The 24353-nt window shown below is 45.3% G+C and overlaps 1 protein-coding gene across 1 annotated transcript in view; it reads right to left on the bottom strand.

Annotated features, from left to right (window-relative positions):
* The window catches only part of ric8a (RIC8 guanine nucleotide exchange factor A), a 68021-nt gene that overhangs the window by 34549 nt on the left and 9119 nt on the right, over positions 1 to 24353 (bottom strand). Inside the window, exons 3-4 of the mRNA XM_073049986.1 lie at positions 21646 to 22257; positions 739 to 833 (exon numbers count right to left, since the gene is read on the bottom strand). Of these exons, the coding sequence (XP_072906087.1) occupies positions 739 to 833; positions 21646 to 22257 (707 nt within the window). The remainder of the gene's footprint in view (positions 1 to 738; positions 834 to 21645; positions 22258 to 24353) is intronic.

Here is a 24353-nt window from a genome sequence, read left to right as displayed (position 1 = left end):
ATAATAGACTCCAATACTTTCACAACCACTGAGGTTGGGCTAACTGGCCTATAATTTCCTTTTTTTAGCCTTCCTCCCTTTTTAAAGAGTGGAGTGACACTTGCAATCTTCCAGTCCAATGTCATATGGTCCCAGAGCACTCATCCCACTGTTCCACACTGTCTACCCCACACCCACACCCCAACTCTGCTCCCACAAAGTCCCACACTAATTGTCCCACTATTTAGAAACAGATTCTTCCCCTCTGCCACCCGACTCCTGAATGGACATTGAATCCATGAACCCCTACCTGATTACTTTTTAAATTTCTTTTTCTTTTGCACAACTTTATATATTTACCGTAATTCATTTTTTCTCTGTTATGGATTGAATTGTACTGCTGCCGCAAAGTCAACAGATTTCATAACATACGCCAGTGATATTAAATTTGATTCTGACTCCCCCCACTAATGTCCCACACTGCTGGGAGGACAGGTGACAGCAAGAGGGTGAGTGGACAGAAGGGGTGCAGTTATGGGTGAGGGAGCTCCGAGGGGCAGGAGGAGAGATGATCAGTGGGTATGGATAGTTGTGGGGGGTGCTCTGAGGGGTTGCAAGCAGCAGGGGTTAGGGTGAGTAGGTGGGGCTGGTTGTTGTTGGTGGGGGTGAAGGAGGGTTAGGGTGATGAGAGCTGGAGTTGGCAAGGGGGAGCAGGGTGGAAGGTGATTAAGGACATGGTACCAACCCCCATCCCCCTACCTGTGCAGCTCCTCAGTCCGATCCTCCCCATCCGCCTTGGTCATCAGGCAGTGCCGCAGGATGGCTGCCAGGCGACGGTAGAGAGCTGCATCCTCCTGTTAGGAAAGGAATTGGGGTGAACGTCTGCAGCACCAGGACTGACCATGAGAATGACCGCAACATCAGGGTCGGTTAGGCACCAGGACCAGCCGCCAGAGGTACCCACAGCACCAGGACCAAATGTGGGACTGACCAGAGCACCAGGGCAGGCTGCAACACCCTGGGCTGCCCATAGGGCTGACTGCCACAACAGGGCTGATTGTGGGACTGACCTTAAAGCCAGGTCAGACCAGAACACTGACAAGAATGCCAGGGCGGCTGCAGTACTGAGACTGCCCGCTGTGATCGCCACAAAGAGCTTTACAGGGGGAGCAATCGTCATTGAGGGAAGGTCACACTGTGGGAGGGAAGGCCAGGCACTGAATTGCCAGCCAGTGGTGTAGTGGCATCAGTACCAGATTTTAAGGCAAATGGTCCCGAGTTAAAATTTGGCTGGCTCCTTGAACACCTTCCATCCATGCTGGGTTGGTCATTGAGCTAGCAACTCAGCTTCGTTAAAAAACAGACAACAAACAGGAAATGGCAAAAATGCTGCCCGATGTGTGAAAAGGAATAATTAACATTTCCCTTCTTTCATTTTCTCGAGAAGCAGAGGGATGTCAGCAGGCAGCTTGTGGAGCTGCAGGAAGAGGATGACTCCGTCAAGGATAGAACCATAGAACATTCCAGCACAGAAACAGGCCTTCTGGCCCTTCTTGGCTGTGCTGAACCATTTTTCTGCCTAGTCCCACTGACCTGCACCTGGCCCATATCCCTCCATACACCTCTCATCCATATACCCATCCAAGTTTTTCTTATATGTTAAAAGTGAGCCCGCATTTACCACTTCATCTGGCAGCTCATTCCACACTCCCACCACTTTCTGTGTGAAGAAGCTCCCCCTAATGTTCCCTTTAAACGTTTCCCCCCTTCACCCTTAACCCATGTCCTCTGGTTTTTTTCTCCCCTAGCCTCAGTGGAAAAAGCCTGCTTGCATTCACTCTATCTATACCTGTCATAATTTTATATACCTCCATCAAGTCTCCCCTCACTCTTCTACGCTCCCTAATCTATTCAACCTTTCTCAGTAACTTAGTTTCTCAAGTCCCGGCAACATCCTTGTAAACCTTCTCTGCACCCTTTCAACCTTATTAATATCCTTCCTGTAATTCGGTAACCAAAACTGAACACAATATTCCAAATTCGGCCTCACCAATGCCTTATACAATCTCACCATAACATTCCAACTCTTATACTCAGTACCTCAGTACTTTGATTTATAAAGGCCAACGTACCAAAAGCTCTCTTTACTACCCTATCTACCTGTGATGCCACTTCTAGGGAATTTTGTATCTGTATTCCTATATCCCTCTGTTCTACTGCACTCTTCAGTGCCCTACCATTTACCTTGTATGTTCTACCTTGGTTTTCCCTTCCAAAGTGCAATACCTCACACTTGTCTGTATTAAACTCCATCTGTCATCTTTCAGTCCATTTTCCAGCTGGTCCAGATCCCTCTGCAAGCTTTGAAAACCTTCCTCACTGTCCACTACACCTCCAATCTTTGTTTCATCAGCAAATTTGCTGATCCAATTTACCACATTATCATCCAGATCATTGATATAGATGACAAATAACAATGGACCCAGCACTGATCCCTGTGGCACACCACTAGTTACAGGCCTCCACTCAGAGAAGCAATCCTCCACTACCACTCTCTGACTTCTCCCATTCAGCCAATTTCTAATCCAATTTACTACCTCACCATGTATACCTAGCGACTGAATCTTCCTAACTAACCTTCCATGCAGGACCTTGTCGAAGGCCTTACTGAAGTCCATGTAGACAACATCCACTGCCTTCCCTTCATCCACTTTCCTTGTAACCTCCTTGAAAAACTAATAGATTTGTTAAACATGACCTACCATGCACAAAGCCATGTTGACTCTCCCTAATAAGTCCATGTCTATCTAAATACTTGTAGATTCTATCTCTTAGTACTCTTTACAATAATCTACCTACTACCGACGTCAAACTTACCGGCCTATAATTTTCTGGATTACTTTTAGAGCCTTTTTTAAACAACGGAACAACATGAGCTATCCTCTAATCCTCTGGCACTTCACCCGTAGATACCGACATTTTAAACACCTGCCAGGGCCCCTGCAATTTCAAAACTAATCTCCTTCAAGGTCCGAGGGAATACCCTGTCAGGTCCTGGGGATTTATCTACTCTGATTTTCCTCAAGATAGCAAGCACTTCCTCCTCTTCAATCTGTATAGATTCCATGACCTCACTACTTGTTTGCCTTATTTCCATTGACTCCAATCTGGCAAGAATAGTTGCGGAAGTGCACTCCTTTTATGAGGCTCTATTCTCACGGGACCTGTGTAGTGAGGATGCACGCAGGGCTCTGTGGGAGGACTTGCCAAGGGTTAGCCGCGGGGGTGCTGAGCGTCTACATGGCTATTCTTGGTGGAGCTGCCCAGTGCCCTCAACCATTTACTGAGAGGCAGCTCCCTAGACCAGATGGGTTGACTGTGGGATTTTTCCAGGCCTTCTGGGACATCCTAGGGCTGATTATGTGAGAATATGGGGGAAAGCATGGCGATGGGTGAGATTCCCCTTTCTTGGCTGGAGTATTTGTAGCCCCGCTGACAAAGAAGGGGGATCTCTTTTGTCTGAGGAATCACCTCATTGATCTTTGCCCAGGCAATGGCTAATCATCTGGCTATGCTGGCTCAAGTGGTCCAGCCTGATCAGTCCTACATGGTCCGGGAGCGGTCCATCCAGGACAATATCCACCTTGTCCGCGATATGATTTACTTGTACCAAGTGGCTGGTCTGTCAGACACTTTTCTCACGCTTGACTAAGAGATGGGTTTGACAGGATGGACCACAAGTACCTTTTTTGGAACTCTGTGAGTGCTCGGGCTTGGGCCACAACCCACGTCTGACTACTGTACACTGCTGCAGACTGCTTTGTTAAGGTTAGTGGGTCCTGGACAGTGCCTTTGTGTATTGGGGGAGTCCATGCGTCAGGAATGCCCCATATCGGGGTAGTTGTACTTTCTTAGCATGGAACCATTCTTATGTCTTCTCTGTAAGAGGTTAACGATTTTGGTTCTACATGAACCAGACGTGGAGGTTATCCTTTTAGCTTACACCTATGACTTCCCCCTCACAGCTGTATCCCCTCCACTTACCCGAGCCCCCTTGACACGCAGAGTGATAGGATGGGGACCAGTCCACTCAAACCTGTTGAGTTGCAGAGGATGCCATACTGCCAGCAGGTCTTCTCAGCTGCATCCTCTGCAAGGATCAACTGGGCAAAGCATGCAGCGTTTTGGTGGGTCAGTGGTGGCTGGATTCCTACTGGAGGGATTGAGACCCTTTGCGTGGAGCACCACACATCTCCTCCACTTGGGTGTCTCCCTGAGCTTGACAGAGGAGGCCTGGCCAGTGAACTGGCGAATCGGGAGATCTCTGCCCAGCTGGGATGCTGGTCGTGTGATCACATATCAGGGAAGGGCATTAGTTATAAATCACCTCCGTGGTACACAGCTTCCAGCAGACAGCATCAGCCACACTGCTTTAAGGGAACTGCCTCGGTTTTACCCAGAGCTGTTGAGGATATCGGTTCTAGTCTTGTCCAGACAGGGTACTTCTGCGCCGGGGGAGGTGGTGCTCTGGCTGTGAGGTGGACTGGTCCCCATCCTATCACTCTGCGTGTCAAGGGGGCTCGGGTAAGTGGAGGGGATACGGCTACACCTGATGGGCCAGAAGTGCACGAACTCAGCCCTCAGAATACCACATGGGAGAGAGACCCACAAAACATGAGCCATCTCACACCGTGTGTTTCTTGCATGTGCTGCTCTTGTGCACCTTTTGTTTCATTGCCCTCCTCTGCCCACCAATCTCGCCTTGGTGGTCTGCTTTACCATCTGGCAGCGGAGGAGGTCCCCAGTGGAAGTCTCTTTATGCAGGGGTGCTTCCCCTGTACATTGAGGACCTGGTGAGGAAGGTGTTGTATGGGGCTGTACCGTACAACAGGTTCACTGTCCATCCTGTGACCGGGAGGAGTCAGTGTACCATGCTTATATGGAGTGTGAGAGGTTGCAGCCCCTGTTTGAGTGTCTGACGGGGCTGCTGCTCAGGTTCTGGTTACACTTCAGCCCCGCACTCCTCATATACAGGCACCCAGTACGGAAGGGTTGGGCATGAGGAGGACCTCCTGGTGGGCATGGCCAAGGCGGCCATTCACGGGTGTAGGCAGCAGAAAGCTAAAGGCTCTGCTGGGGCCGACTGCCTGCCCCTCTCCAAGGATTCTCTCATGCCCAGCTGTCCTTGGAGAGGGAGCAGCCAGGGATTTCCTGTTTAATAGACAGCAGTAATTGTATTTTAATTTGAATCATTCACAGTCTTGTAAATACTGCACGTCTGTACTTTGTGTATTTATTGTGTCAAGAAACTTCTATAGTTTTGGCAAAAAAAAGGAACGTTACTGAGTGAAGGTCACACTATGGCAGGTCGGATGTATCGGTGCCTGCTCTCTGAAGTGGACAGTGATGTTCCTGGAAGAACATTCTGGTGCATTGTTAAATTAAACCACTAATTACAGGTGCAATGAATTTTACAATATTTACTGTTCACCACCCACCACCTCCTTGCCCTGGAGTAAACCCTTCCTTTTCCACGCAGGAAAATATAAGCAAGAATCAGCCACCTGACCCCTCTAGCCTGTCCCACTCCTTAATGCGGTAACAGCTGATCTGCCCAGGACTCACCCCTCTAGCCAATTCCACCATCCAAAATCTACCTCCCTCGTTTTTAACTACATGGAACAATCTTATCTCCACAATCCTTGGGGGACGGGGAATTCCAGACATTTACCACTCCCTGGCAGAAATCCTTGCACACCCCCATTTAAAATGAATACCCCTCACCTTGTCCCGCATTCAAAACTGTCCCACCGGTGCAGACAACACAATGTCTACTGTCATTACTAGGCTTTTGTGTTTCAGACAATCCACACCCCCTAAATCTACAGATCCAGATTAATGTGTCTCCGACAGGAATTTCCTCGCTGAATCACTGCTGTAACTCCAACTCTCGTGCATTCTTTCTTCAATAAGTGGGTATGGGTGGGAAGAGGGGACACAGGGCAGGAGGGATGGAGATAGGTGACCAAGGGCAGACAGGGCAGAGGATGGGTGGAGAGAGGGCGGGAGGGAGGGGATAGGACACAGGGTGGGGAGGATGGGTAGAAAAGACAGAAGATGGGGAGATGGGGATAGGTGACAGAGGGCAGAAGGGCATGGGGAGGGTTGTGAGGGGGTGCAGAACAGGAGTGGAAAGGAAAATTGGGAGCAATGTGGGAGGGGACAGGCTGGGGAGAGGTTGGGAGTGGTGCGGCAGAAAATGTCGGGTTGGAAGAGTTGTAAGAGGTTGTGCAGGGTTGCAAGAGGGGTGAAAGAGGGGACAGAGGGTGGGGGGGTGGTGTAAGAGGGACATAGTGTGCGCAGGGTTGTAAGAGGAGATGAGGGTGTGGTTGGTGGGAGAGGGGGGACATAAGAGTGAGGAGGGGTGAGAGAAGGGAGGTGGGCGGGGGAACAAAGGGAAGTTGGTGGGATGGGGTGGGATAAGCAAGATAATAACCTGGATTATTTCCTGAGCCATGTGCAAATTAGGCCAGGGTTAATGAGATCAGTGAGCTCAAAGAAAGTGGCTTGAAGTTGTGGAATATTAGTACCGGTATTTTGGAAGGAGAAATGGAACGGGCTCCACCTGAATCTCTGGCAAACTGAATAAGACCATAAGAGCAAAATTAGGTCATTTAGCCCATTGAGTCTGCTCTGCCATTTCATTATGACTGATTCAATTTCCTCCCTGCTCCAATCACTTGCTTTCCACAATCCCCCCCATCCTTTCACTCATGACCAGCAACCAATCTACTAGACATCGGAGGTTTGAGAGGAGGGGATTTCACTCAGGATAACTGCCCGAGTAGAAAAAGGGAGCAGTGGGTCATGGCAGCATAATAGAGCTTTGACCAGTGATCAATCTGCATTTGGGTTTGATTAGCAAGAGCAAATGATAGGAAGACGGGGGCAAGCACAGCAGACATTGTCACATTGGCTGTCTTTTGAGTGGACAGTCAGACCGGTGATCTTGAGGCCTTGGCTCTGAGGCTTCAGTTGGAGAAATCAAAAAGAAAAGCTCTAGGTTAAGTCTTTCCCTTCCATTCTTTACATCTGCTCAGCTAGTACAGTTGAATGGTCCATCTGCGGGATGTGGGAAGGCAGGAAGACCCTGACCACCACAACTGCAAGAAATGCATCCAGCTGCAGCTTCTAACAATCCATGTTCAAAAGTTGGAGCTGGACCTGGATGAACTCTGGATCATTCGGGAGGCTGAAGGGGACTGATATCCTAGCGGGAAGGTTTGTTAATGCTGCATGGTGGGAATTAAATGAGAGTTACAGGGGAAGGTTACCGGAGTGTTAGAACAGATACTGGAGAGGTTGTGGACACAGATGTTGATAAGACCTTAGCCAAAGTCAAGAATCTAAAGATTGATGATGATGCAACTGGTGTCCTAAGCTGCATATATTTCATTGCAAAAAATATTATAGGAAGGGTAGATGTATGAAGGCATAGAACAACACCTGAAATTATAAGACTATAAGACATTGAAGCAGAATTAGGCAATTTGACTCATCAAATCTGCTCCGCCATTCAATCATGGCTAATCCTTTTCTTCTCCCTCCTCAGCCCCACTCCCCAGCCTTCTCCCCGTAACATTTGATGCCATGTCCAATCAAGAACTGATCAAGTTTTGCCTTAATTAGTTTGCCAATGAACTCAACTCCACAGCTGCATGTGGTAATATATTCTACAAATTCACCACCCTGTGGCTAAAGAAACTTCTCCGCATCTCTATTTTGAATGGATATCCCTCATTTCTAAGGCTGTACCATCTTGTCCAAGACTCCCCCACCATGGGAAACATCCTTTTCACATCTACTCTGTCTAGGTCTTTCAACATTCAAAAGGTTTCTATGAGATTCCAACCCCCCCCCCCCCCCCCTCCACCACCGTCATCCTTCTAAATTCCAGTGAGTACAGACCCAGAGCTATCAAACGTTCCTCGTATGATAAACCTTTCATCCTCAGAATCATCCTTCTGAACCTCCTCTAAACTCTGAGGAACCAAACTGTTCACAATACTCAAGGTGATGTCTCACCAGTGCCTTATAAAGCCTCAGCATCACATCCCTGCTCTTGCATTCTAGACCTCTTGAAATGAATGCCAACATTACATTTGCCTTCCTCACCAGCAACTCAACCTGCAAGTTAACCTTTAGGGCGTTCTGAACAAGAATTCCCAAGTCCCTTTGCATCTCAGATTTTTGGATTTTCTCCCCATTTAGAAAATAGTCTGCACATTTATTTCTACTACCAAACTGCATGGCCATGCATTTTCCAACATTGTATTTCATATGTTACTCTCCTGTCAATTCTCCTAATCTGTCCAGGTTCTTCTGCAGCTGACCCGTTTCCTCAACACTACCTGGCCCTCCACCAAACTTCGTATCATCTGCAAACTTGGCAACAAAGCCATCTATTCCATCATCTAAATCATTTATATACAGCATAAAAAGTAGTCCCAACACCGACCCCTGCAGAACACCATGAGTCACTGGCAAACAGAAAAGTACCCTGTTACTTCCACTCACTGCCTCCTACCAAATCAGCCAATGCTCTAACCATGCCAGTAGCTTTCCAGTAACACCATGGACTCTTAGAAACTTCAAAATCTACAGCATATTACATGCACTTCACCCCAAAATGTTGTGCCAACCATGTAACCAACTCAAGAGAATGCCTATAATTTCCCTACCACATAGCGCTCTATTTTTCTAAGCTCCATGTACCTATCTAAGAGTCTCTTAAAAGACCCTATTGTATTTGCTTCTACCACCTTCCTTGGCAGTGCATTCCATGCACCAACCATTCTCTGTGTTTAACACTTACTTCTGACATCTCCCTTGTACCCTCTTTCAAGCAACTTAAAACTATGCCCCACTTGTTAGCCATTCAGCCCTGGGAGAAAGCCTCTGGCTATCCACACGATCAGTGTCTCTCATCTTACACACCTCTATCAGGTCATCTCTCATCCTCCATCACTCCAAGGAGAAAAGACCAAGTTCACTCAACCTATTCTCATAAGGCATGCTCCCCAGTCCAGACAAAATCCTTGTAAATCTTCTCTGCACTCTCTCTATAGTATCCACATCCTTCTTGTAATGAGGTGACCAGAACTGAACACACTATTCCAAGTGAGCTCTGACCAAGGTCTTGTATAGCTGTAACATTACCTCACGGCTCTGGAACTCAGTCCCACGGTTGATGAATGCCAACACACACCTTCTAAACAACACTGTCACCCTGTGCAGCATCTTTGAGTGTCCTATGGACACAGACCCCAAGATCTCACTCTCAGTCGCTTCCCACTATGGAAACCAGCATAAGCACTGGCCTGATGAGCCTGTAAGGCTCGGGACAGACTTTAACTTTCTACAGTAGCCTGAGGTGTATCTCCTCCGGTCCCAGCAACTTATCTAACTTAATACCTGTCAAAAGCTTCAGCACATCCTCTTTATTAATGTCTATACATTCAAGCGTTTCAATCCACTGCAAGTCATTCCCACAATTGCCAATGTCCTTTTCCCTGATGAATACTGAAGTATTCATTAAGTACTTCCACCACCTCCTCCAGCTCCATATTTGTTTCCACTTTGGCTCCTGATTGGTCTGATTCTCATATGGTTCATCTTCTTGCTTTTCACATAATTGTAGAATGCCTTGGGGTTTTCCTTAATCCTGCTCACCAAGGCCTTCTCATGGCCCCTTCTAGCTCTCTTAATTTCATACTTAACCTCCTTTCTGGCACCCTTGTAATTTTCTAGAGCTGTAATAGTACCTAGTTTCTTGAACCTTTCATAAACTTTTCTTCTTAACTAGATGTTCTCCATCCTTTGTACACCATGGTTCTTTTACCCTACCATCCTTTCCCTGCCTCAATGGAACATACCTATGCAGAACACCATGGAAATGTTCCCTGAACATTTGCCACATTTCTTCCATGCATTTCCTTAAGAACATCTGCTCCCAATTTATGTTCCCAAGTTCCTGCCTAATGGATCATGTTTCCCCCAACCCAAATTAAATGTTTTCCCAAATTGTCTGCTCCTATCCCTCTTCAGCACTATGATAAAGGAAACAATTGTGATCACTGTCTCCAAAATGCTCTCCCACCAAGAGATCTGACACACGACCAGGTTCATTTCCCAATACCAGATCAAGTACAGCATCTTCTCTAGTTAGCATATCTACATATTGTATCAGGAAACCTTCCTGGACATAACTAACAAACTCTACCCCATCTAACCCCCTTGCTCTAAGGAGATGCCAGTCAATATTAGGTAAGTTAAAATCACCTATCACAACAACCCTATTATTTTTGCACCGTTCCAGAATATGTGTCCCTATCTGCTCCTCAATGTCTCTGTTACTATTGGAGTATCTATATTTTATATTATATATATATATATTAAAAAAAACACTGAATTATTGCCTCCTTCCTGTTTCTGACTTCCACCCACAATAGACAATCCCTCCATGACTTCCACATTTTCTGCAGCTGTGATACTAATCCTGATTAGCAATGCCACTTCCCCATCTCTTTTGCCTCCCTCCTTGTCTATCTTGAAATACCTAAACCCTGGCACACTCAGCAGCCAATCCTGCCTCTGAGACATCCAAGTCTCTGCAATGGCCACAACATCATAGTTCCACGTATTGATCCACGCTCTAAGTTCTTCTGCCCTGCTCATGATGCTCCTTGAATTAAAATACTGTAGACACATCTCAAACCATCTGGCTGAATGCTTTTTTGCTCTATCATCTGCCTATCCTTCCTCAAACTCCCTACAAGCTGTCACTACTTGTGCACTAACCATTCCATCATCTCTCTCTTCACTTTGGTTTCCTCGCAAATCTACAAACTTTGTACTTTAAACGCTCCCAAAAGCATTAGCAAACCTCTTCCTAGGATATTGGTTCCGCTCAGTTCAGATGCTCTTATCTTAGTAAGCAGTCTCATCTATGGTTTCTTGTCAACGGCCTCCTGAAAGTCCAAATATACAACATCCACTGCATCCCTTTATCTATCCTTCTTGTAGTCTCCTCAAAGAATTCCAATAGGTTTGTCAGGCAAGATTTTCCCTTAAGTAAATCATGCTAACATTGTCCTATCTTGTCCTGTGTCACCAAGTACTTTACTTTCTCCCTATCAAATTTCAAGTTGAACTCAAATCATAATGTGATCATTGCCTCGAGATAAAAAGCCATCTTGTAGGTATTCAACAAATTCACTCTTAAGATCAACTTCCGACCAGATTTTCCCAATCAAAATGCATCCTGAAATCTCCCATTACTATCATAACATTGCCCTTTTGATACACCCTTTCTATTTCCTGTTGTAATCTGTGGTCAACATCCCAGCTATTGTTGGGAGGCCGGTATATAACTGCCATCAGGGTGCTTTTACCCTTGTAGTTTTCTAACTCAATCCACAAGGATTCAACATTTTCTAATCCTATGTCACATCTTTTTAACTGATTTGATGTAATTCTTTACCAGCAGAGCCATGTCACCCGCTCTGCCAACCTTCCTAATCCTCCAATACAACATGTAACCTCAACTCTCAACTACAACCATCCTTCAGCCATGATTCAGTGATGGCCACAACATCATACCTGACAATCGATAATGGTGCAGCAACATCATCCACCTTGTTTCTTATACTTCCTGCATTGAGATATAACACTTTGAGTTATGACATTGTAGCTATTTATAAGACTTGGTTACAGGAGGTGCAGGACTGGCAGCTCAGTATTCCTGGGGATCCACTGTTTTCAATGTGACAGAGCAGGAGCAATTTAAGGAGTGGTGGTGTTACTAGTCAGGGAAATTGTCACTGCAGTGCTCCATCAGGACAGACTAAAGAATCCATCTAGTGAGATATAAGAAAGATATGACCATGTCAATGGGGCTATATTACAGACCACCCAAGAGTCCTAGTGATTTAGAGGAACAAATCTGTAGAGAGATCACAGACTGTTGCAAGAAACACAAGTTTGCAGTAGTACGTGATTTTAACTTTCCACAAATTGAGTTGCAATCACATACTGTAAAAGGATGAGATGGGATAAAGTTTGTCAAATGTGTTCAGGAAAGTTTCCTTCAACAGTAAGTAGAAGTCCCAATGAGAGAGGCGAGATGCTGGACCAGATATTACAGAATAACAAAGGGCAGGTGACAGAAGTTTGTGTCGGGGAACACTTTGCATCCAGTGACGACAGTGCTGTTAGTTTCAAAGTAAGTATGAAAAGAGATAGGCTTGTCCCATGGATTGAGATTTTAAATTGGAGAAAGACTAATTTTGATGGTTTCGGAAGTCATCTGGCATGTGCTGTTTGGGACAGACTCTTTTCTGGCAAAGGTATAGTTGCAAAGTGAGAGGCCTTCAAACACAAAATTTTGAGAGTCCAAAGCTTGTATGTGCCTGTCAGAATAAAGGGTACAAGTGTAGGGAATCTTGGTTTTCAGGAGGTATTGAGGCCTAGATAAGAGAGAGAGAAAAAAAGGTGCATAGCAGGTGTAGTTAAGTAGGAACAAATGAGGTGCTTATAGAGTACAAGAAATGCAAGAGAACACTTAGGAAAGAAATTCCTCCATATACCTGTCCAGTAGTCTCTTAAACTTCACTAGTGTATCTGCCTCCACCACTGACTCAGGCAGTGCATTCCACACACCAACCACTCTCTGAGTAAAAAACCTTCCTCTAATATCCCCCTTGAACTTCCCTCCCCTTACCTTAAAGCCATGTCCTCTTGTACTGAGCAGTGGTGCCCTGGGGAAAAGGCACTGGCTATCCACTCTATCTATTCCTCTTAATATCTTGTATACCTCTATCATGTCTCCTCTCATCCTCCTTCTCTCCAAAGAGTAAAGCCCTAGCTCCCTTAATCTCTGATCATAATGCACACTCTCTAAAACAGGCAGCATCCTGGTATATCTCCTCTGTACCCTTTCTAATGCTTCCACATCCTTCCTATAGTGAGACGACCAGAACTGGACACAGTACTCCAAGTGTGGCCTAACCAGAGTTTTATAGAGCTGCATCATTACATCGCGACTCTTAAACTCTATCTCTCGACTTATGAAAGCTAACACCCCATAAGCTTTCTTAACTAACCTATCTACCTGTGAGGCAACTTTCAGGGATCTGTGGACATGTACTCCCAGATCCCTCTGCTCCTCCACACTGTCAAGTATCCTGCCATTTACTTTGTACTCTGCCTTGGAGTTTGTCCTTCCAAAGTGTAGCACCTCACACTTCTCCGGGTTGAATTCCATCTGCCACTTCTCAGCCCACTTCTGCATCCTATCAATGTCTCTCTGCAATCTTCGACAATCCTCTACACTACCTACAACACCACCAACCTTTGTGTCATCTGCAAAGTTGCTCCAGCAGACAAGGTGTAGGAGAATCCCAAGGGATTCTCCAGACATGCTAAGAGCAAAAGGATTGCAAGGGACAAAATTGGTCTTCTGGAAGACCAGAATGGTAATCCATGCATAGAGCCAAAATAGATGGAGGAGATCTTAAATGGCATTGGCATTCAGGATGAGGTAATAAATTGGATTCTACATTGGCTTTGTGGGAGAAGCCAAGGTGGTAGTAGAAGGTTGTCTCTCTGACTGGAGACCTATGACTAGTATATACTCAGAGTCCTGCCATGTGCAGAAGTTCGCTGATGACACGGCCATAGTGGGGTGTGTCAGGAATGGACAGGAGGAGGAGTATAGGAAACTGATACAGGACTTTGTGATATGGTACAACTCAAACTACCTGCGTCTCAATATCACCAAGACCAAGGAGATGGTGGTGGACTTTAGGAGATCTAGGCCTCATATGGAGCCAGTGATCATTAATGGAGAATGTGTGGAGCAGGTTAAGACCTACAAGTATCTGGGAGTACAGTTAGATGAGAAGCTAGACTGGACTGCCAACACAGATGCCTTGTGCAGGAAGGCACAGAGTCGAATGTACTTCCTAAGAAGGTTGGCGTCATTCAATGTCTGTAGTGAGATGCTGAAGATGTTCTATAGGTCAGTTGTGGAGAGCGCCCTCTTCTTTGTGGTGGCGTGTTGGGGAGGAAGCATTAAGAAGAGGGACGCCTCACGTCTTAATAAGCTGGTAAGGAAGGCGGGCTCTGTCGTGGGCAAAGTACTGGAGAGTTTAACATCGGTAGCTGAGCAAAGGGCGCTGAGTAGGCTACGGTCAATTATGGATAACTCTGAACATCCTCTACATAGCACCATCCAGAGACAGAGAAGCAGTTTCAGCAACAGGTTACTATCGATGCAATGCTCCTCAGACAGGATGAAGAGGTCAATACTCCCCAATGCCATTAGGCTTTACAATTCTACCGCCAGGACTTAAGAACTTTTTAAAGCTATTATTAATGCTTTTTGAGATGGTGATTTAGATGCATATCATATTTTTTTACTGAGTTAAGTATTGTATGTAATTAGTTTTGCTACAACAAGTGTATGGGACATTGGAAAAAAGTTGAATTTCCCCATGGGGATGAATAAAGTATCTATCTATCTATCTATCTAGTAGAGTGCCGTGGGATTGGTGCTGGATCCTTTGCTGTTTATCATCCAGATCATTGTTATGGATAAAAATGTGGTTAACTGGATCAGCAAATCTGTGGATGATACCAAGATTGGGGGTGTAGTGGGCAGTGTGGAAAGCAATCATGGCTTGCAGTGGGATCTGCATCAGCTGCAAAAATGGACTGAAGAATGGTAAATGGAATTTAATGCAGACAAGCATGAGGTTTTGCACTTTGGTAGAATCAACCAGTGTTGGTCTTACACAGTTAACGGTAGGGCACTGAGGGGTGTGGTAGGACAAAGGGACCTGGGAATACAGGTACATAATTTGCTGGAAGTGGCATTACAGGTAGATAGGGTCATTAAGAAAGCTTTTGGCACATTGGCCTTCATAAATCAAACTACTGAGTATGGGAGATGGGATGTTATGTTTAAGTTGTATCAGACACTGGTGAGGCCTCATTTATAGTATTGTGTGCAGTTTTGATCACCTACCTACAGGAAAGATGTAAGCAAGGTTAAAAGAGTGTAGAGAAAATTTACAAGGACATTGCTGGGTCTAGAAGACTGAGTTATAAAGAAAGATTGAATGGATTAGGACTGTATTCTTTAGAATGTAGAAGACTGAGAGGAGATTTGATAGAGGTATACAAAATTAAGAGGGGTGTAGATAGGGTAAATACAAGCAGGCTTTTTCCACTGATGTTGGGTGGGACTACAACCAGAGGTCATGACTTAAGGGTGAAAGATTAAAAGTTTAAGGGGAACACGAGTGGAAACCTTCAGAGGGTTGTGAGAATGTGGAATGAGCTGCCAGCACAAGTGGGCTATGCCAGCTCAATTTCAGAGTTTTAAGAGAAGTTTGTGTAGGTACATGGATGGTAGGGATATGGACGGCTATGGTCCCGGTGCAAGTTGATGGCGATAAACAGTTTAAATGGTTTGGCCTGGGCAAGATGAGCCAAAGGGCCTGTTTTTGTGCTGTACTTCTCTACAAATCTATGACGAATCAAGAATCTGTCAACTTCTGCCTATGAGAAATAATTTGACATGTGGGGGAGGGGGGGGAACAACAGAATGGAAAACATAGAACACAGAACAGTACATTACAGGCCCTTCGGCCCACAATGTTGTGGCGACCCTCAAACCCTGCCTCCCATATAACCCCCACCTTAAATTCCTCCATATACCTGTCTAGTAGTCTCTTAAGTTTCACTAGTATATCTGCCTCCACCACTGACTCAGGCAGTGCATTCCACACACCAACCACTCTCTGAGTGAAAAACCTTCCTCTAATATCCCCCTTGAACTTCCCTCCCCTTACCTTAAAGCCATGCCCTCTTGTACTGAGCAGTGGTGCCCTGGGGAAGAGGTGCTGGCTGTCCACTCTGTCTATTCCTCTTAATATCCTGTACACCTCTATCACATCTCCTCCCATCCTCCTTCTCTCCAAAGAGTAAAGCCCTAGCTCCCTTAATCTCTGATCATAATCCATACTCTCTAAACCACGCAGCATCCTGGTAAATCTCCTCTGTACCCTTTCTAATGCTTCCACATCCTTCCTATAGTGAGGTGACCAGAACTGGACACAGTACTCCCAAGTGTGGCCTAACTAGAGTTTTATAGAGCTGCATCATTACATCGCGTCTCTTAAACTCTATCCCTCGACTTATGAAAGCTAACACCCCATAAGCTTTCTTAACTACCCTATCTACCTGTGAGGCAACTTTCAGGGATCTGTGGACATGTACCCTCAGATCTCTCTGCTCCTCCACACTACCAAGTATCCTGCCATTTACTTTGTACTCTGCCTTGGAGTTTGTCCTTCCAAAGTGTACCACCTCGCACTTCTCCGGGTTGAACTCCATCTGCCACTTCTCAGCCCACTTCTGCATCCTATCAATGTCACTCTGCAATCTATGACAATCCTCTACACTATCTACAACACCACCAACCTTTGTGTCGTCTGAAAACTTGCCAACCCACCCTTCTACCCCCACATCCAGGTTGTTAATAAAAAAAATCACAAAAAGTAGAGGTCCCAGAACAGATCCTTGTGGGACACCACTAGTCACAACCCTCCAACCTGAATGTACTCCCTCCACCACGACCCTCTGCCTTCTGCAGGCAAGCCAATTCTGAATCCACCTGGCCAAACTTCCCTGGATCCCATGCCTTCTGACTTTCTGAATAAGCCTATCATGTGGAACCTTGTCAAATGCCTTACTAAAATCCATGTAGATCACATCCACTGCACTACCCTCATCTATATGCCCAGTCACCTCCTCAAAGAACTCTATCAGGCTTGTTAGGCACGATCTGCCCTTCACAAAGCCATGTTGACTGTCCCTGATCAGACCATGATTCTCTAAATGCCCATAGATCCTATCTCTAAGAATCTTTTCCAATAGCTTTCCCACCACAGATGTAAGGCTCACTGGTCTATAATTACCTGGACTATCTTTACTACCTTTTTTGAACAAGGGGACAACATTCGCCTCCCTCCAGTCCTCTGGTACCATTCCCGTGGACAACGAGGACATAAAGATCCTAGCCAGAGGCTCAGCAATCTCTTCCCTTGCCTCCTGGAGCAGCTTGGGGAATATTCCGTCAGGCCCCGGGGACTTATCCGTCCTAATGTATTTTAACAACTGCAACACCTCCTCTCCCTTAATATTAACATGCTCCAGAACATCAACCTCACTCATATTGTCCTCACCATCATCAAGTTCCCTCTCAGTGGTGAATACTGAAGAGAAGTATTCATTGAGGACCTCGCTCACTTCCACAACCTCCAGGCACATCTTCCCACTTTTATCTCTAATCGGTCCTACCTTCACTCCTGTCATCCTTTTGTTCTTCACATAATTGAAGAATGTCTTGGGGTTTTCCTTTACCCTACTTGCCAAGGCCTTCTCATGCCCCCTTCTTGCTCTTCTCAGCCCCTTCTTAAGCTCCTTTCTTGCTACCCTATATTCCTCAATAGACCCATCTGATCCTTGCTTCCTAAACCTCATGTATGCTGCCTTCTTTCACCTAACATCCTGCAAGAGATCCTTAAACATCGACCATATGTCCATAGTACATTTCCCTGCAAAAACATCATCCCAATTCACACCCGCAAGTTCTAGCCTTATAGCCTCATAATTTGCCCTTCCCCAATTAAAAATTAAAAGTAAATGGGAAGGAGAGTTCAGGAGAGATTACAGAACATAAAATGTTTTCAATGGGATAAAATTTTGACTTCAGATAACATGGAGACAAAAATCAAAATGGGTGATGAATACAGGACTGAAGCCATTATATTTGAATGCACACAGTTTAGGGAATAAAGTAGATGATCTAGCAGCGCGGTTGGAGATTGGCAGGTATGACATGTGGGTTTCACTGAGTTGTGGCCAAAAGAAGATTATAGCAGGGAGCTTAACATTCAAGGATACATATTGTATATTCTATCGAAAGGACAGGCAGGTAGGCGGAGGAGGGTGGAGTGGCTCTGTTGGTAAAAAAAAATTCTTAGAAAGAAGTGACAGGATTGGAAGATGGAGAATCCTTGTGTGTAGAATTCACCCTGTAGTTTGAGAGTAAGAAGCTAAAATTTGATGGAGGTCATGGATTCTATATAGATTACAAAAGAGGAAGTGTTTGCTGTCTTTGATTGACAAGGTGTTTCCTTGAACCTCATGAGAGGTAAGTGCAGAAATTGCAGCAATATTCAAGTCATCCCTAGCAACAGGTGAAGTTCCAGAGGATTGGACGATAGCCACTGTTGTTCCACTGTTTAAAGAAGGCTCTCAAAATAAACTAAGAAATTATAGGCTGGTGAGCCTGACATCAGTTGTGTAAAGTATTTGGAAGGTATTCTAAAGGATTAAATATGAGGATTTGGATGGACAGAGACTGATTAGAGTAGTCAGCATGGCTTTGTGTGTGATAGGTCACGTCTAACTAATCTTATAGAGTTTTGAGGAAGTTACCAGGAAAGTTGATGGAGACAAGGCAGTAGATATCATCTACATGGACTTTAGCAAGGTGTTTGACAAGGTCCCGCAAGGGATGTTGATTAAAAAGGTGCAGTCTCTTGGCATTCAAGGTGAAGTAGTAAATTGGATTCAACATTGGCTTTGCGGGAGAATCCAGAGAGTGTAGAAGATGGTTGCCTCTCTGACTGGACATCTGTGACTAGTGATGAGCTGCTGGAATCAGCGCTGGGCCTGTTGTTTGTCATCTATATCAGTGATCTGGATGATAACATGATTAATTGGATCAGCAAATTTGTAGATGACACCAAGATTAGGGGTGTAGAAGACAACAAGAAAGACTATTACAGCTTGCAATGGGATCCGGACCAGCTGGAAAAATGAGCTGAAAAATGGCAGATAGAATTTAATGCAGACAAGTGTGAGATTTTACACTTCGGTAGGACCAACCATCATAGGTCTTACGTAATGCACTGAGGAAGACAGGAGATGTGATGTTATATTGAAATTGTATAAAATGTTGGTGAGGCCTAATTTGGAATATTGTGTGTAGTTCTGATCACCTATCTACAGGAAAGACCTCATTAAGATTGAGAGAGTTCAGAAAAAATTTACAAGGATGTTGCTAGAACTTGAGGACCCGAGTTATAGGAAAAAGGTTGAATAGGTTAGGACCTTATTCCCTGGAGTACCTGGAGTATAGGAGAACGAAGGGAGACTTGATAGAGGTATACAAAATTGAGCGGTTTAGATAGGGTAAGTGCAAGCAGGATTCCCCCCTCCCCCACAGAGGTTGGGTGAGACTACAATTATAGGTCATGGGTTAAATGATAAAGGTGAACTTTTTAAGGGAAACACGAGGGGGAACTTCTTCGTTCACAGATTGGTGAGAGTATTGAATGAATTGTCAACAGAAGTGATGGATCCATAAGAACATAAGAAATAGGATCAGGAGTAGGCTATCTGGCCCTTCAAGCCTGCCCCACCATTCAATAAGATCATAGCTGATCTGACCATAGACTCATCTCCACCTACCTGCCTTTTCTCCATAACCCTTAATTCCCCTACTGTGCAAAAATATATCCAACCTTGTCTTAAATACATTTACTGAGGCAGCCTCCACTGCTTCATTGGGCAGAGAATTCCACAGATTCACCACCCTCTGGGAAAAGCAGTTCCTCCTCGTCTCCATCTTAAATCTACTCCCCCGAATCTTGAGGCTATGTCCTGTGTCCTCAACCTTGAGGCTATTCAGGATTAAGTTCAACACTTAAAGAGAAATTTGGACAGGGACAAGTAAAGAGGGCTATGGCCCGGGCACAGGTCAATGGGACTAAGCAAAATTAAGTTTGGCATGAACTAGATGGGCTGAAAGGCCAGTTTCTGTGCTGTAGTGTTCTATGAGCTCTATGGGTGTATCGGTACTACAGTGGAGTTAAGGGAATTAAAGGCATGAGAGAGGAGCAGACTATAGTTAATTGGAATGGGACACCGGCAAGGATGACAGCAGAACAGCAGTGACCAGAGTTTCTGGGAGCAATTCAGAAGGCACATGATAGTTACATCCGAAAGAAGTAGTATTCTAAAGGCAGGACAATGCATCCATGACTGAAAAGAAAAATTAAAGTCAACATAAAAGCAAAAGACGAGGCACATAGTAGAGCAAAAAAATAGTGGGAAGATAGAGGATTGGAAAGCTTTTAAAAAACAGAAGGCAACCAGAAGTAAAGATGAGTAAAGATGAAATATGAGGGTAAGCTGGCCAACAATGTTAAAGAAGACACCAGAAGTTTTTTCACATATATAAAGAATAAGAGGTGAGAGTGAATACAAAATGCTTGGGAAATAATCCTAGAGAGGTAGTAATAAGGGACAAAACAATGGCCTCATAACTATACACCGCCTCCACTGCTCTATCTTCATCAATAAATATACCATAGACCACATCCACTGCCCTACCTTCATTAATATACTATACACCTCATCCACTGCCCTACCTTCATTAATATACTATACACCTCATCCACTGCCCTACCTTCATCAATAAATATACTATACACCTCATCCACTGCCCTACCTTCATCAATAAATATACCATAGACCACATCCACTGCCCTACCTTCATTAATATACTATACACCTCATCCACTGCCCTACCTTCATTAATATACTATACACCTCATCCACTGCCCTACCTTCATTAATATACTATACACCTCATCCACTGCCCTACCTTCATTAATATACTATACACCTCATCCACTGCCCTACCTTCATTAATAAATATACTATACACCTCATCCACTACCCTACCTTCATTAATATACTATACACCTCATCCACTGCCCTACCTTCATTAATATACTATACACCTCATCCACTGCCCTACCTTCATTAATATACTATACACCTCATCCACTGCCCTACCTTCATTAATATACTATACACCTCATCCACTGCCCTACCTTCATTAATATACTATACACCTCATCCACTGCCCTACCTTCATCAATAAATATACTATACACCTCATCCACTGCCCTACCTTCATCAATAAATATACCATAGACCACATCCACTGCCCTACCTTCATTAATATACTATACACCACATCCACTGCCCTACCTTCATTAATATACTATACACCTCATCCACTGCCCTACCTTCATCAATAAATATACTATACACCTCATCCACTGCCCTACCTTCATTAATAAATATACTATACACCTCATCCACTGCCCTACCTTCATTAATAAATATACTATACACCTCATCCACTGCCCTACCTTCATTAATAAATATACCATAGACCACATCCACTGCCCTACCTTCATTAATATACTATACACCTCATCCACTGCCCTACCTTCATCAATAAATATACTGTAGACCACATCCACTGCTCTACCTTCATCATTGTACTTTGTAACAAAGTCAGTCCAAGAGATCTAACTCTGCCCTATAGGTCACTTCCCTGGCACAGAGACAGAGATGCCCCCTACTCCCCCACTGATGCGCCTTCCTCCTCTTTCCCTCAGGTGGCTACCTCCTTTGGTCTGCCTTGGATACCATGGGGAGGGCAGCACCCACCTCGTCCACCTGCCGTTTGTAGAGGTCGAAGGTGATGTTGAAGAGGACCTTGAGGATTTCCATGGCACAGTCAGTCAGCTCCTGAGCCAGTAGAGGGTCACCCTGGTCTCGGGCAGCCACCTCCAGGCTGCTGACCCATCGCACAGCCATTGTGTGCTCCAGGACATCGGTCAGCAGGCGCACACCCCGCAGCTCACGGCCCAGCTGTCGGCGGATATCAAGCCTAAGAGCTGTCAGGAGGAACAATAGCCGGAGATCAAAGAACCGGACACCGGAGTACAACTGCTTATCGCCAAGTCTAAGTCGCCGGCAGAGGCCCACCACCAAGCCACTGTCCGCACACACCTCCTGGGCTGCAGTGCTGTTGAATACCACATTACAGAGGCACTTTAGAGCCTCCATCATCACGTCGGGGTCAGGCAGCCCCCCCTCTCGCTCCATCTCGCTTTCAATCCCAGCATGCCTGGCTAACAACTCCAGGGCCGCACTGCCACTGAATGGCCTCAGGTTGGTCTTCTCCCGGGAAAGGATGCGCAGGCAGCCCAGGCCAGCTAGCTGGCAGGCTGGCTGCAAGGTCCGGTCCAGGAGACAAAGTACCGCCTGTCCCAGTCGCTGTGGGCAGAATGAGAGAGATAAAATTACACCTTGGCACTGTACACAACTCAACATCCCTACAAAGGTCTGTACATCTCCAGAATTCCCTACCTGTCCCCAAGGAGGTCATGGTGAACTGGCATCTTCCCTCCAACACACCCCAACAAACTGCTAGAGTGAGAAAGCACTGGGAGAAGTCAGGAGAATGGGGTTGATAGAGATAATACAGTAAATTGGCTATGACTGAATGGTGGACCCGACTCAATGGGCCAAATGGCCTAAATTCAGCTCCTAGTCCTCTAACATTACAGCACAGTACAAACCCTTTGGCCCACAATGTTGTGCTGTCCTTTTAACCGACTCTAAGATCAATCTAACCCTTCCCTCCCATATAGCCCTCCATTTTTTTCTTTCATTCATATGGCTATCTAAGGGTTTCTTAAATGTCTTTAATGTATCTGTCTCTACCAGCTCATTCCACACACTTACCACTCTCTATAAAAAAAACTGATATCCCCCCTATACTTTTCACAAATCACCTTAAAATGATCAAACATGAGGAAATCTGCAGATGCTGGAAATTCAAACACACACAAAATGCTGGTGAAACACAGCAGGCCAGGCAGCATCTATAGGGAGAAGCACTGTCGACGTTTCGGGCCGAGACCCTTCGTCAGGACCTGTGTTGTTTACCTTAAAATGATGCCCCTTTGTATTTCTGCTCAGAGAAAAAAGGTCTTTGGCTGTCCTGTCCATCTATGCCTCTTGTCATCTTGTACACCTCTAGCAAGTCACCTCTCGTCCTCTTTCACTCCAAAGAGAAAAGCCCTAGCTCACTCAACCTATCCTCAAAAGACATGCTCTCTAATCAAAGCAGCATCCTAGTAAATTGCCTCTGCACTCTCTCTAAAGCTTCCACATCCTTTCTATAATGAGATGACCAGAACTGGACACAATATTCCCAGTGTGGTTTATAGAGCTGCAACATTACTGGAGAAGATGTGCACTTCCCCTCAGCTCACTATGGGAAGGGTACGACTCAGAGGGAGAGAATGCAGAACAGATTCACAAAGATGTTGCCAGGAGAGGAAGGTTTTACTTTTAAGGAGAGGCTGGGTAGATATCCCAGGAGTGAGTGAGAGAGGGTGGGAGGTGTGTAAGATCATCAGAGGTGGTAGAAAGCAGAGACAGAAATGTCCAAAACTACATAAAACCAACGTATTTACAGTGCAAACCCAGTTATGGAATTGAATGAATGTCAAAGGTGTGTGGTTAGATTCTCTTGCAGGACAGATCACAACCTGACACAGACGGCATGACACCTATCACTGTTGTCAGTGGCAGCTTCATCCCCAAATCTGTCCCAATGATGGAAGGCAGGTCACTGATGAAACACTGATGTAGTTGGGTTAACAATCTCCTGACATTCACACTCGGGCACACCATCCTACATCAAGGGCAGGCACTGACCCGTCTGGAATTCAACATTTGGTCGAGGAGTACAAACCTGTCCCAAACTCCTGCCTTTGCCCTCAACTCAGTGCCTCCACATTCGAATTCCTTTCTGATGTCCCTGCAGAATTGGAGCTTCTGATCTATGTCTATAGTTACGACCAAATCGATAACCTCTCCCTACATTAGGAGTTAGTGGCTTGGGTGACTTGCCAGGGGCAGGGTGGGTGGGCAGAGGAGTTGCTTTAATGTGCCAACTACCAGGCTTGGGTTTAGCAGCTCCTCCTCCTCTGCCAGCAAGACCCAAGGTCTGTAGAACAACACCACACAAACACACAGAGGGCAGGACACACCTTTGGGACCAATTTGATGAATGTTAAAAACATCAACAACGAACAAATAGCTCCCCACGGATCCTCTGAAAACAAAATATCTGGCTGAGTCCAGGTGCGATTCTATGCATCCACCAGAAGCAAGGGGATAATTAGGGAGAGGGTAGGACCACTCAAGGATAAAGGGGGAAACATTTGCTTGGATACAAAAGATGTGAGTGAGGTAGTTAATGAGTACTTACCAGGAGTATTGACCAAGAAGGACACGGAGGATAAAGAAATCAGTGCCAAGGATTCTAATATGCTCAGGCACTTATAAATAAAGGAGAA

Source organism: Hemitrygon akajei, chromosome 6 (genome assembly GCF_048418815.1).
Source record: "Hemitrygon akajei chromosome 6, sHemAka1.3, whole genome shotgun sequence".
Classification (NCBI taxonomy): domain Eukaryota; kingdom Metazoa; phylum Chordata; class Chondrichthyes; order Myliobatiformes; family Dasyatidae; genus Hemitrygon; species Hemitrygon akajei.
This window is presented reverse-complemented; position numbering and strand designations above follow the sequence as displayed.